This window comes from Diospyros lotus, chromosome 12, assembly GCF_014633365.1.
Source record: "Diospyros lotus cultivar Yz01 chromosome 12, ASM1463336v1, whole genome shotgun sequence".
NCBI lineage: Eukaryota > Viridiplantae > Streptophyta > Magnoliopsida > Ericales > Ebenaceae > Diospyros > Diospyros lotus.
The window spans coordinates 20,972,359-20,986,245 of record NC_068349.1 but is presented as its reverse complement, the minus strand read 5'-3'; the positions used below and the strand labels follow the sequence as shown (position 1 = coordinate 20,986,245).

Sequence of the window (13,887 nt, the reverse complement as noted above, 5' to 3'; positions counted from 1 at the left end):
ATCAAATATATATCCACACGCGTGCGGTGTGTGTAATACTCAACTGGAAACTTGGTTTAATCACAGTAGCGCTCTCTGTTAAAACAGTTCTACTACTTCAGCAACTTCAATCACTTGTCCCTTGAAGAGAGAGAGAGAGAGAGAGAGAGAGAGAGAGAGGTTATATCTAACTGATCACGACATATCTACTCACGTAGACTAATCAAATTCAACTTGGGAAACAAATTGGATCACTACTTTCATAGATTTAACAACCTAGTGTTTAAATTATGAGTGTACTGATTGCATCTCCTTGTTTTGTCAAAGATAATAATAAAAGAAGTTCACATCATACTTATGGAAGCAAAAGCATATACATATTTACAGGAAAACTGTATCAAATTGGACCTAACAAATTGTTCTGGCCAATTACACAACACTGGCATCAAGATCAAAGGATTACTGCAGTCATTAGACAATGTGATCTACACACTCAATTTTGCCAATATCAATAGGGGAATACGGAACATGTTGGGAAAAGAAATGAAAAGGGACGGGACAGATCACTCTCACAGGTGGAAATCTCATGCATGCATCTGCAGGACAAAAAAGAGCGGGAAAAAAACACCTGAACATTCAGAAGGCAACCATAAGTCCCGTTGATGACCAAAAATTTCTATGAACTATTTTGTTAATGTTATTCATACAAGAAATTAACAAAATATTATTCACCAGAAAGTACTTAGAAAAATACTACTCCATATGCTACATCATCACTGATGTGGAGGAAGCAAAAACCCACTCTTTCGAAAAGAGGGTATAAGAGATGCAGCGGGTCTTAGACCCGCTACCGTTCAGCAGACCTGCTGCGTTGTTCAGTAGGGTCATTAACACCCCGTTGAGTAACATTCTTTGGCAAGGAAATCCGTCTCAATCTTCTATTTTCTTGTAATTTCTCTGTATGCCATTATGTGTCAATTGATTCGCTCTCCTACTTTATGTTTCTTTCCATGTTTTATTTAACTTCTTTCAGTGTCATACTGTGAAAATTTCCACATCATACTATTGCTACTGATTCTACTCTTCACCAGCTATTATGAAACCATAGAACTTTAGACTTTGTTGTTGTCCTTGTAGCCACTTTTGCTTTTCCACATTCTCTTTCCTCTATTTCTTCTTTCTACAGATTTGTTTTCTGTAGTGGTGGTGGGGTGGGGTGGGGTTGGCTACATCAGTGAAGGATGTATGAATTTCTTGAGGTAAGGGAGCGGCATTTTTATGCTAGATGAAAGCACAGTTTTTATGGTTCGTGATTGATTAATCTATGGTGGTCGTCTTTATGCTGTAATGCTAGGCTCTGTTTAAGCAATCAGCGAAAGTCTGAAAGGGCAGATTTTTGTCTCTTCCATATCAGTGATGATGTGATGTAAGGAGCAGTATCAGGCCAAATTGTTTCATTTGAGTATTATTTTGTTAATTTTTTTTATATAAATAACATCATTTCTAGGAAAAACTCCAGATGAAAGGGGGCATCACCCTAAAAACATGGGGAAAAAAAAAGAATTGAGTAAATTGGGGGAAAAGAATAAACCTTCGCAGATTGTGGTCCCTTTTCACTGCTATGATTTTCCACTTGGAAACAGCAGTGCTGACCCAAAATTTCTTTGTCGTCTCCGCAAAGCTTCACTCAGAGTTGGAATCATAGTAGTCACTTGGACAAGGGGTCATGACCTCAGATTCAAGTCTTTGGACAACTCTGTGCATGGTTGGTCTATCGTCTGGGACTGAAGACACACACTGGATGGCAACTGACAACAGTGCATCAAGGCTTCCTGTCTGAAACCCTTCGCAGTAAGGATCAACAATCTCCCGCTGTCTATTTTCTGTAACAAGAAAATTCAACTGCAAAAAGGATAGCAGATAAAAATTGGGTTCCCGCCTGAAAGAATAAAAGGGAAATTTCAACTGGAAGCTAGATTCATGTCAGATGTGCACTTCCATATTAGGCGCTGACCCAAAGCCTTAGCCTCCCAAGAATTTACAATAAAGATTGAGCCAATTATCTAGGATGTTTAAAAAGTACACTAATTGAAATAAGAAATTTTTATGTTAAACCTACATAAAGAAATCCAAGATACGCCACATATCTACTGGCACATATAATATAAATAATCCAAGAACTTAAAAAAACCATGATCCACAAAAATAATCAATAAAATAGAATAGAGAAAAAAAAAATGAGTGGTTCACATTAGAATATTTTGCATTATCTAATATTATGCTCCTGATGCAAATACGGCATCTCAACCAGGAAAGCAGTTGGCTAGATTCTAATTGACTATGATTTGGCACCCTATCCCATGAAAACATAGAAGGGACATTGCAGAGGCTGCCACCAGCCATTTGCTACCGAGAATAGAAAAGATGAGACTCCATATATCTTGAGCCACCATCCAGCCACTCTTGCACATAAAGCATCAGCCCATCATAATCAGATTCCTCATCCTAAGGTCATCCCAAGTGAGAATTGATCTAAGGGAATCTAAAGAAGGCTATCCTAGTGGGAACCACAATCTCTAAATGACTTTCCATGGGAAAAGAGCTCAAAGAGAACCATATTTGAGAATTGAGGGAGTGCTTTCATTAAGTATTGAGTCTGCTTCCTTCAGATAAGTATTACCTCTTCAAAGAGGCAAGTCTTCTATACAGCCTCTAAGTAAACCACATCCCACTATGATTTAAAGCTTGGGTGACAATCAAAGTGAGATGATAGAAATGTTGAGAACACCACAGGCCACAGCTCCACATTTTAGAACTGTTTGGTAGGGCTTTCATTTTCAGTTTTCTTTCATTATTTTGGAAAAGAAAATAGGAAATGGCATTCAATTAAATGTTTTCATTTTGAAAAATTTTTAGAAAAATAAAAATAATAAAAAAGGTGTTTCCACAATTTCCATTTCATTTTCATTTTCACTTGTTCCCTCACCAATGTCAGAGCCATACCAGACTTCTTGACAACCCCAACTGGGAGTCCCCAGTGACTTGCAGACCCTCTGACAAGAGTCCCAGCAATTGGATGTCAGGACCTTGCATCCAGCACTGTAATTCTCCTCCTAAGGAAGAGAATTAGGGCCGAGAGAGGGAAAGAACAGAAGAAAGAGAAGAACCGAGAGGGAGAGACAGAGAATAGAGAATGAGAGAGAGAGAGAGAGGTTTTCTGTTATGAATTCATGCATACTCCTCATACAGTGGAGAGTTCTTTTATAGGTGCCCCTTGGCACCACTTACAGGTGGTTGAAGCTGTTTTTAGTGCAACAACTTCTAACAGCTTCTACAACCGTTTAACAGCCTCTTTAACAACCCCTACCAACTACCCTTGCTCCTAACTCCCCAAAAGACGGAATTACCCCTACTACAATTGTAGGGACCTGACATTGGAGACCCCACCCCCTTGTCTGGGAGTCTTGGTGACTCCCAGAGAGTTGCTGAAGGCTGATCACAACCACCAGTGCTCCACTACAAGTGGAGAGGATAACAAGAAGAAAAAAAGAAAATCCAAGGCAAAACTGAAAACAAGCCAAAGTTATCAAATAACATGTTTTCATTTTATTTTTTTTTTAACCAACTAAATACCACAAATAGAAAGCTCTTCCAAACTCCTGATTTAGAGATCTCCTCATGATTATTACCTACCTTGTGCGAACAAATTAGCTCTCAGCCAAAATCATTCAAATTCCTGAATTGGCCTCAAAATACAATAAGATACATCAACTTTCTCTCTGATGCCTTGCAAATAAGAAGCACATAGTCAAAAGAAAAAAGGTGAGACACAGAAAATAGAACATCATCCACCCTTCCCCTGAATTTCTCAGAATGAAGCCAATAAGTCATCCATACATAGAAACATTAACGGCATTAAATTAAAAGCCTTGATGACCAAAACAAACAAGAAATGAGAAAAAAGGGTTTCCTTGCTTCAAACTTGGAGTTCTAGCACTAAAACCTTGGCCACCAAATTAACCCAAAAAATGTATCTAAATGAGGCAATGTAGCATGGACTCCAGAACCTCCCTTCAAGCCCAAATCCTGCTATTTGTTTAACATGCAAAAGGATGTTCCAATCAACCTGACTCTTCAAGCTCGAACCCACATGCTCATTAGCTACCAACAAGGCATCAAGAATCTGCTTACCCTTCACAAAAGTATTTTGGGATTCATTGATAGTCACCACCTTCAAAGCCTTTTATAGTTTTATGGCTAATAGACTCTCTGTACTAAGTATGGTTTCTATTATTCCTAAGTCTAAAACATATGCATTCAATTCAAGCGCATTTTTGAATCCATTCTATTATTACTGCAGTGTCTTGTGTCAGGAGTCAATCCAAACACATTAGTTACTTATATATTTGTTCCTCCTTCAAAGCCCTTCATAGCTGCTAGATTTCCTGTATTTGGAGGCAGTTGGCTTTACATTTTTGTGTAGTTGTCAAATTTCTAAGATCATGCCCAACTGTTAGTCACCTGCTATCATGTGACTTTTTGAACAGTCAGCAATAACAGAAGTGGAAAGCACATAACTAATGAGTGAAGTATGATCTTAACATAAGTTTTGCAATATCATTGCAACATGTTTTAAAGATGTGAAATGATAAAATTGAAACTTCAGAAAAAATCTTAATATTAGCCAAAAGTTGGGCATTGAGGGTCTTTTACCCAAAAGTAAAATACTGCTTCTAGTTCAAGTGCAACAGGTGGGTACAAATATAGAGCTATGGCATGTTCATCATGTGAGATGACATGGATGAAGTCTCCTTCCTTGAATGGGATTTATAAATAGATAAAAATCAATGAGCATGTCTTCGGACAATCGAGCTCAACAAATGTTGCCAATAACCCAGGATTTCATCCGTAATAAACAAAAAAAAAACAACTCATCAAAGAAAAAACATGTTGAAATAAATTGTAATTTTTTGCTTGATATATGGTGAAGAAAGAAATGTTTATGCTAAATCATCTCATAGCAAGATGATGTGTTTACAACCTCAGGAAAATGGGGTTTTTCAGTTATATAGCAAGCTGTATATGATAGAAAGCTATGCTAAAGTTTGCAGGAAAATGTTAAGAGGATACTTCAGGTGCAGATTTGTACTAGTAATATTAAATGAAGGAGGCCTATACAGGTTCTATCTCTCTCATCTCCAACATAATCCACCACAAAAGAGAGCCAATCACCAGAAGAGGAATTGAACTCAAGATGTCAACAAAGGAACTCAAAACAAAATAAATAGGACTGAAGTAGTAAAATTGATACCATGTTTATCACCAACCTCTCTTAAGAAACGGCCCAATGCCATTTGAATCCCCAGTTACCAATAAAATTTGAATTCTCATGAAGGAGAATGAGAACATGAATTTTCAAGAAAATTAAGTAAAATTAAGTATGCCTGTATCCTTGCTTCAGATTCTTATTGCATAATTTCAAACAACAATATGATCTAATCAAAAGGAAATCCTCCCAAAGCATAATAGGGTTGAGCAGAAAAGTTGCAGAATATTGAAAAATGAAATTCCTAACTTACTAGCTAGAAAAACGTAGAGAACCATTGAGCTCTAAACATGCCAGAACCATCAAGCAATAAGATGTTCTTTTTTAAAATAAAAAAAAATCTTCCCTCACAGAATAATGCATTGATTTAAGGGTTGAAGGAGACAATTACTGAGTAAAATTTGAGCAGGAAATGCATCTTCTGCTTGAACTAAACTCATAATAATACCACCAACTAAAATATGTAACAAGAATGTCACAGATGGCCTTGAGACTAAAACTGCAATATTATTCTTCCTCATCACCATAAATCTACCAATTGATAGTTATTTGTATATCTTCAGCTCTCAAATACATGGGACTGGCAGCTATACATATACAAAGCATAAAAGCTGTAATAAAGAGTCAATAGTTGGCCATAAGGAATTCTGTCTATTGCACCAAATGACCTAATTCAAAATTTCCAAATACTTCCACATGTACACACACCCTTATCCTATATACGGTTTTCTAGATCTTCTCCTTCATTCCCATTTGTTCCAGGATTCTTTCCTTCCAGAAGCTCCTAAATTGAGAAACTTCCTGCCAAATTCAGGAAGCAGGCACCTTTCTTCCTGAAATATATTACATCATTTACTAACCTCACAACACGTGAATTTGTATATTTCTGGTATTCTTCTGTGCTTCCTTGTTCCTATGTTAAGGCCTTATCAGTTATCTCCTCCTAGTTGAACAGAAAAATTGGGAGAACAGATGGCAAAGCATCATAAACCAACTGTGGGGATGCTACGACGCGTCATCGAGGCAGAACTCTTTCAAGTGACTTTTTCCTTATTGGCATACATCTTGGTGTCTGCAATTCCAAAACTCCCATGTTGGAACCATACAATCTTGGTTTAGGGCAATTAGTCGAAGATCTGTTCTGGGCATCTAATTGCAGAAGTAACAGAGATTCATTTCTAGAGCAGAGAACACCTCGAGTCATGACATAAAAAATAAAAACGTTCTTTCTCACACATCCAAAAAGGGTCATATGGCACGACTTTGATAGGAGTATATGGAAACTTCAAAAAGTTTATGCATCATTAGTTTAAATTGTCACTATATCCCTTTTGAGGGTGAGCCTTGATAACAACGGTAAGGTTGATCCTTTGTGACTAGAAGGTCGCAAGTTCGAGCTTTAAAAACCACCACTTCGCAGAAAAAAGAAAAAGGCTGCATACAATACGACATTCTCCTAAACCTTGCAAATCGTGGAGCCTCATGCAATCAGATGCCGTTTTTATCCCATTGCTTCATCTTCTAAAGTTGGTGCTTTGAAAACTCGTAACTTCCATTCTAGCTTCAAGTGAAGAAACAATTTTGACATTATTTGCACGAAGTGACCTATGCCTCATTTTCTCAACACCCCTGGATTTTATATAAAGCAGTGGCCATTGCACCTAAAGTGTAGCAACCAAACTAACTTGAAAACTGGCAGCACACAGGCCCAGAATTTTTTATCTACTGTTAAACTAATAAGATCACCATAACAATCTGCAGCGCTCATAGTAACATTTGCAAATGATAGCTTGAATAACAAATTTAAGAAAAAAAACAAGCAACTTTTTCCGTATAAAAATTAACCAGTCTAAGCAGAAGACAAAAGAAAGTTACAAGTGATACTAGCAGTGAAAACAAGTTAGAGGGAGACACATACCCAGCCAACAATATTGAGGCCCTTTTCAATGTATGATGCATCAGTTGGTCTCTTCCCACTCACTATTTCAAGCACTAGAACCCCAAAACTGTAAACATCAGTCTTTTCTGTTGCTCTACCGCTATGCATATATTCTGCAAATGAGTAATATGCAGAAATTTAGCATGGATGAGAGTTGATGCTTTTACCAAAATCGTAATAGCTATGTTCAAGAACTAAAATAGAACATTTCATTGATGCTCTGCATACCCATTAATTCAAGTTCCATTTAAGGCTAGAAGTGGTGGCATAATTTTCATTTAAATTGACATCATGACATAACATATGGACCTATTATTCTCTCTTTTTGACATCATGCCATGCAATCAAATACTACTAGATTCTCCTTATCCTTCTCTCTCTTTTTGTTGGTAAGATATCTTTCCTTCTTAAGGAAAACTTAATAAACTACTTTATAATCATCTAGAATAGTAAGCTATCAATTCCTTTTTGTACCCACTGACAAAGAAGATCAGCAAACAAGATCCCTTATATGCAATCGAATGGCCAATATCAGATGACCAAACAACTTTTGATAAGTCATTAGAAAATTATAGAAAATTAAATTTCAAAAGGTGTAAAAAATTTGCCATCTCATTTCTAAGGGCCATATAAGAGCTGTAAATTTGATTTTGATTTCCATAGAATCCTATTATCCATGAGTTGCATATTTTTAACGTTAAACTATAATTAGGCAGGGTATTTTCGTAACTTCAATTTTCTTGGATATTTCCAGCGATTACTGAGGGTCATATTTCAGGTCAAATTTATAGTCTTTATAGATAATTTTTGATTGATTCAAGAAGGTTTTCAAGATGCAGTTTCCAAGTAAGTTAGGAGTTTTCTGAGTTTATACAAAGCAATGTTATTTTAAACTTTATAATTGTGATACCACCCTACCCAAGGCTTGACGCCTAACTCTTCCTGTTCAATTTCTAGTTCTTCAGATCATACACTATAACGTGCAAATGTTCAATCATTTCAAAACTAAATCAGTTAACTGCAACTTTTATTCCACCTTCACAGCCTCAAATCCCCATTTGGTATATTGCAAGCATGAATGCATACAAAGTCACGGTTCTTGGGCACTGGACACCAGCACCTATAACTTCCCCTTGCATGTTTCATTGACCTAAAATTGCAATCTTGCTCCCTGCATCCAACCATATAAACCTAAAATGAACCTTGCATTTTGCTACTTGTGTTGATGCTAAAAGGACAATTTAAGACTCCAAGGGAACCTTCACACATAACACCTGAGGTTGGGCATCATAGCTAGTGAGAGTGATGGTTACACCTGTCCTACATAAAACTTTAGACCAACAGAAGGATCATCTGTCTTAGTCCAAGCCATCAAGAGTTAAACTCAACAATCTCAATTATAAAGTGAGTACCAGCTTTAAGTTATAGCACCTACCAGGAGCTAGATAACCAAATGTTCCAGCCACAATAGTTGTAATATGAGATTTCTCATCCTCCAATAACTTGGCTAGTCCAAAGTCAGATACTCGAGCCTCGAAATTGCCATCAAGCAAGATGTTACTTGACTTTATATCCCGATGTATAATACGCGGGGAACAATCATGATGCAAGTAGGCCAGCCCTTTTGCAGCTCCCATGATGATATTTAGCCGTGTATCCCAGTCTAGCTGCTCAGATCTTTCTGCACATGGTATCAGAACATAACAATGTTATCCAATTATTCATGCAACATAACAATATACCACAATGGTAAAAAGCAAAAGGTATATTTTTACAGAAAAAAAAAAGGTATACAAACAAGCATTCATAATGGCAGATAAATATATGAAAATCATGAGCTCATGATTTACCATACACTCCACATGGTGTGACTTGAATTAAACAGCAAAAGGACACACATTCATACACACACACACACACACACACACATATTATATATCGAACTAACAACATATCACATTTGTTGTGGGTGCACATCCCATTACCATCAATAGAAACAGCCACAGGTCCACATTACACCAAGACTTCCCACATGGCAACGCCAATTTACCTTCATTTGCTGTAGGAAGCATTGACTCAAACCTGTGAGGTGATACAAAACATGCTTGCCTTCTATTCCTCAAGCCTCCCCTCATAAAAGAATAATTGGGTGAAGAAAACACATGTGATACATTTTGGTTGAAACAGATGAAACGCCTCAGTTTTCTAGGGAGGCCAACAGGAAATGGTAATAGGAAGACAAGATTCCCATTTCTAGGTAAATGCAATGGAACTTGTTGAAACTGTTGAATCTCGATGAAGCATTTTTAAACATCAAAATGAAATGCTTATTAAGCGTACCCAACAATATTTATTTGAATTTACCTCATTAAAATAAATAATAGAGAACAAAAGCAAATTACAGTAGATTTCAAAGCACAGATAGAGCTGGAGAATATGGAAAACTTAAGACAGCAGAATGAAACGTGCAATCTGCACTTACCAGGCAACAGGATGCAAAACCAAGTATAATTGATAAAATGATCAGGATGAACCAAAAGAATCAAATACTTTGAAATTTAATTTTAAAGAAGAGGCACGGTAGGTGGTGCACTAGGCTTTATTTCAAACAATGGCTGTTAACACAGGGGTCAAGTTTAGACATTGGCCCTTCATATTTCCGCATAGGCAATTGGATCTAACCTGGTAGAAGATAGGTTATTGCGGCAACTACCCTCCTAAGTAGACAGTGAATACGGGCGCTGTCCCCTCCCCTTTTTCTCATAGTTATTGCTTTAATATCTAGCATAAAAAAAGGCATCCCAAATGCACAGGGCTCCCTGCTCTGTGGGGTTCAGAGGAGGGTTCCTTCTGTACTCAGCCTTACCATTGAAAAGAAGAGGTCTGTGTTGGAATCTTGCGTAAAAGAGGGCTGGCATGACAGCTGTTACAGCTGTAAACATATGGTTATTATGGAAAGGTCGACCTTCGTGGTGCAAAACTGTAAATTGCAGATTCTATGGAGGCAATCAAGGAAGACAACAAAGCAATCAAATCTAAAGAATCATGAATGTATATGAGCTGTAATTAGGATGATTCTTATATATACTTTCCTTATGTATTCTTTCCTTTTGTTCAAGATTCCTAAGTTGTAAATTATGAGATTATAAATAGAGGATAATCCAAAGGGGCAAGGTGTATTTGCCTATAGTTTCAAAACTTAGTTGTTGCTATTCTTACATGGTATCAGAGCCACAACTAGGTTAGGCACAAAAAAGACAATAGTTTGAGTGAAAATGTCCTAAGAAGAGATTAGATCATCCAGGGACTGTGGTGCCTACCGAGGGGCCTAAAATTGCAATTCCTTCCAAAAATCCATCATTTCTATTAGTCCAATGAAACTAGATGATAGTAACTATCTAGCCTAGTCCTGCTCTTGCAAATTGTTCACCAAAGCCTGAGGATTGGAAGACTACATCATTGGTATAAAAACTCAAAAACCTATCACTGGAGATGTACAAACTCGACAATGAGAGATAGAGAACTCTCTTGTGATGTCTTGGCTGGTCAATTCAATGCAATCAAACATTGCCAAGGGTTATCTACTACTAGATACAGCAAGGAAGATCTAGAATGCTGCATCACAAACCTACTCTCAAGTCGGACATGATGCACAAATTTACGAGATCCGAAAAAAGGTTCATGGAACTAAACAAAGTGAGTGGTTAATTTCTCAATATAATGTTAAATTAAACAGTCTATGGTAAGAGTAGGATTATTATCAAGATTTCCAAGCGAAATGTTCGTGAAACTATCACTTGACAAAACCCTACCGGCCATGGAAGTATCAATAAGAATCAGCTAAGGTGTGAATATTGTGGAAAACCTAGGCATACAAAGGAGACTTGCTAGTCTTTACATTGTAGACCTACTAAGGGAAAGGATAAAAGGCAGGAGGGATATCATCAAGGTCATCTATCATAAGCTGTCCAAACTAATAGGGGGCCACAACCAGAACCTGAAAAGGCTAGTCTCTCAAGGGAAGAACTAGTTTTAATACAGCAACTGATGAATAAGATGAAAATGGACTCAAATACCCCTTCTACATCACACTAGGCCCAAGCAGGTACAACTGGTAGTGCTCCTACTAAAGGTACTGTTACAGCCCATGTTTATTCTTCTATTCCTCAAATGTTGTAGAACAACCAACTTGGATCATAGATTCTGAGGCTTCAGCCCACATGACTGGTTTATCTAATTCGTACTTGACCTACACCCCATGTTTCAGCAAGGAAAAGGTGAGACTTGTAGATGGTACTCTTGTTAGTGATGGTGTCCTAATACTAGATTTAGATGGCATTTGATATTTATAATTATGGGACTAATGATGTAATTCTTACAATATATATATATGACAAAATGTGTTTTCATATTTTGAGGTCATATCTTCATTCATAACTCTCCAATCATTATATATGAATGAGTTCTTAGATTTTCTATTAAAGGTCTTATTCTTAAGTGTTAAGAATATGTGACAATTGACATTTGTAAAAAAGATATCTTAACGATAATTCCCAATCCTTAGACTTCTCAGATGGGGACTATGATTAGTCGAGTACGGACTGACACATGGGATACTACATTTGATTAGCATGAGATGCTAATGATAAAGGATGGTGAGTCGCATACTATAATCCATGAGATAAATATAGTATACATGTGGGTAGGTGTTAGTGGAACACTTACTGAATGTGACGCACGTGATAGATCACATGGCTAAGAGGATCTATGATCCATCACAGGCTTCGATTGTGTTACTGGTCCTTTTGACCGAAGGCAACACAGTTGTCTCATGTGTCGGTGGCAGAGATTTGTCGTTGCTAAGAATCATTCGGTTAACGGGTAGGAGATGCATTGTGTGGTCCATGTGTAGTGGCATGTAGAGGCAGATGATTGCTAATAGGATCCATCAACCTCCGACGTGAGGTGAACATCCTATGCGATCAGTGGTGGTCTTGATTGTAGAAACCTCTGACCAAGGTACACTTGATTGGAAAGCATTCAAATGTAGGAAAAAGTTCCAATGTATCGTCTCAATCTCACCACATTGATTCTAGCATAGTCATCGAGTTAGTGAGTTTGATTAGTCCATGATTTTCACTCGATTAGGATGATAACTGATGGAGGGATTAAAGTACATGGGAATCGAAAACCCAAATAGGTTTTGTTCTGAAGTAAGACTTCATTACTGGTAAGATCGTCCTGACATAATCCTTGTTTTCACTTAGAGACTTTCGGGGTACATCGAAGAGATGGAGAGATCCTCGTTGTAAACCAAAGATGTTTGGTCGACGTCAAAGTGGTTGACGTGTCTCGATTGCTACTTAGTAGTGAACCTAAAAAGTCACACATATCCGAGTGTGATGGTTGACTAAGTGATTAAGATTGAAACCGTCATTAAGAGTTGATGACAATTACTGTTAAGAGTTAACAGGCTGGGTTTAAATGATTAATAATTGAGGAGCAATCATCAAGAGTTGATGAACATACCGTTAAGAATTAACGTAGGCCTTAGTGTCATTATGAGATAGTGAAAAGTGTTATTCAGAGTTAATAGCGGGCCTAGATGCAATAAACCAAAGTTTGGAAATAAGGGCCAAAATTGTCGACAGTTTCAACAATTTCCTTTAATATATAAGCAAATTGTCGACAATTTCTATCGAAGTCGCTAAACGTTTGCACGACCGATTTGTCGTTTTGCATAACAGAAAGCGAGCCACGTGGCAAGGGCAGACGAAGGGAGGATGGCGTGCGTCCTTCTGGTCTCCCTCTTGTTCCCCAGCTCGTCCTCCATGTCATTTGTCCTTTGTGGAGGATTTAGGCGACTACGGTTTATGGAGATACCCTAGGGTTTCCAAATTTGGGAATATATAAGGTCTTTGTTTTGTGCTGAATAAGAAGTGACGGCTGAGCTTTGTTTCTCTCATCCCTAGGCTCATTTTCTTTCTCTCATTCCAGAGCACAAGAGCCCTCAATCACTGCTCCCAATGATTGGCTCTCCCTCTCTCATTTTGCTAGAGTAGCAATCCATCCATAAAGAGTCTATGCTTTGTCTTTGAGAAGCTGTTTTTCATTTGACCCGAACCCATTTCATTTCAGCCCATGATCTCCCACATTCTCTCTGTCTAGCACATGGAGAGATTGGTAGGATTCGATCATTCACCAGAGCGTGGACTTCATAGGCCTTCCGTAGTTTCGAGGGATGGTTCAATCTAATCGAAAGAAGATTCAAGAGCGGTTTTTGGAGAAAGAGTTGTTGCCTTAGGTGGATTTCAACCCTACATCGGCATTAAATAGTTGAGAGGTAAAATAACTAAACCCCCTATGGCATGTTTTGGTTTTGATTAGCATATAGACATAATAGGTCTTGCAAGGTGTTTTCATTTTTGTTTCCGCTACTATCTTTAATGTTTTCAAAAATCATTTTTGAAAATGGCTTAAACCCTTGCATTGGTACACCTCATAATGGTGTTCCTCATCAACTCTCTCTCCTATTTTTGGAAAATGGACTATTAACTACAACAAAAACCTCAACTTGTCATTTGTTCTTCATGTTCCTAATTTTGCAAATAACTTCTTATCTGTAAGTTCTACCACAAATTCC

The 13,887-nt window shown here is 37.6% G+C and overlaps 1 protein-coding gene across 3 annotated transcripts in view; it reads right to left on the bottom strand.

Moving 5' to 3' along the window:
- Positions 1-13,887, bottom strand: part of LOC127814075 (LRR receptor-like serine/threonine-protein kinase FEI 2) — a 79,985-nt gene that overhangs the window by 5,888 nt on the left and 60,210 nt on the right. Inside the window, exons 12-15 of one of the 3 annotated variants that reach the window (XM_052355310.1) lie at positions 8,680-8,925; positions 7,224-7,357; positions 1,571-1,881; positions 293-607 (exon numbers count right to left, since the gene is read on the bottom strand). In XM_052355310.1, coding sequence (XP_052211270.1) covers positions 1,663-1,881; positions 7,224-7,357; positions 8,680-8,925 — 599 coding nt within the window. In that variant the 3' untranslated portion in view covers positions 293-607; positions 1,571-1,662. Of the gene's footprint in view, positions 1-292; positions 608-1,570; positions 1,882-7,223; positions 7,358-8,679; positions 8,926-13,887 lie in introns of those variants that run through there. The other 2 variants (XM_052355311.1, XM_052355312.1) reach the window with 2 other exon arrangements.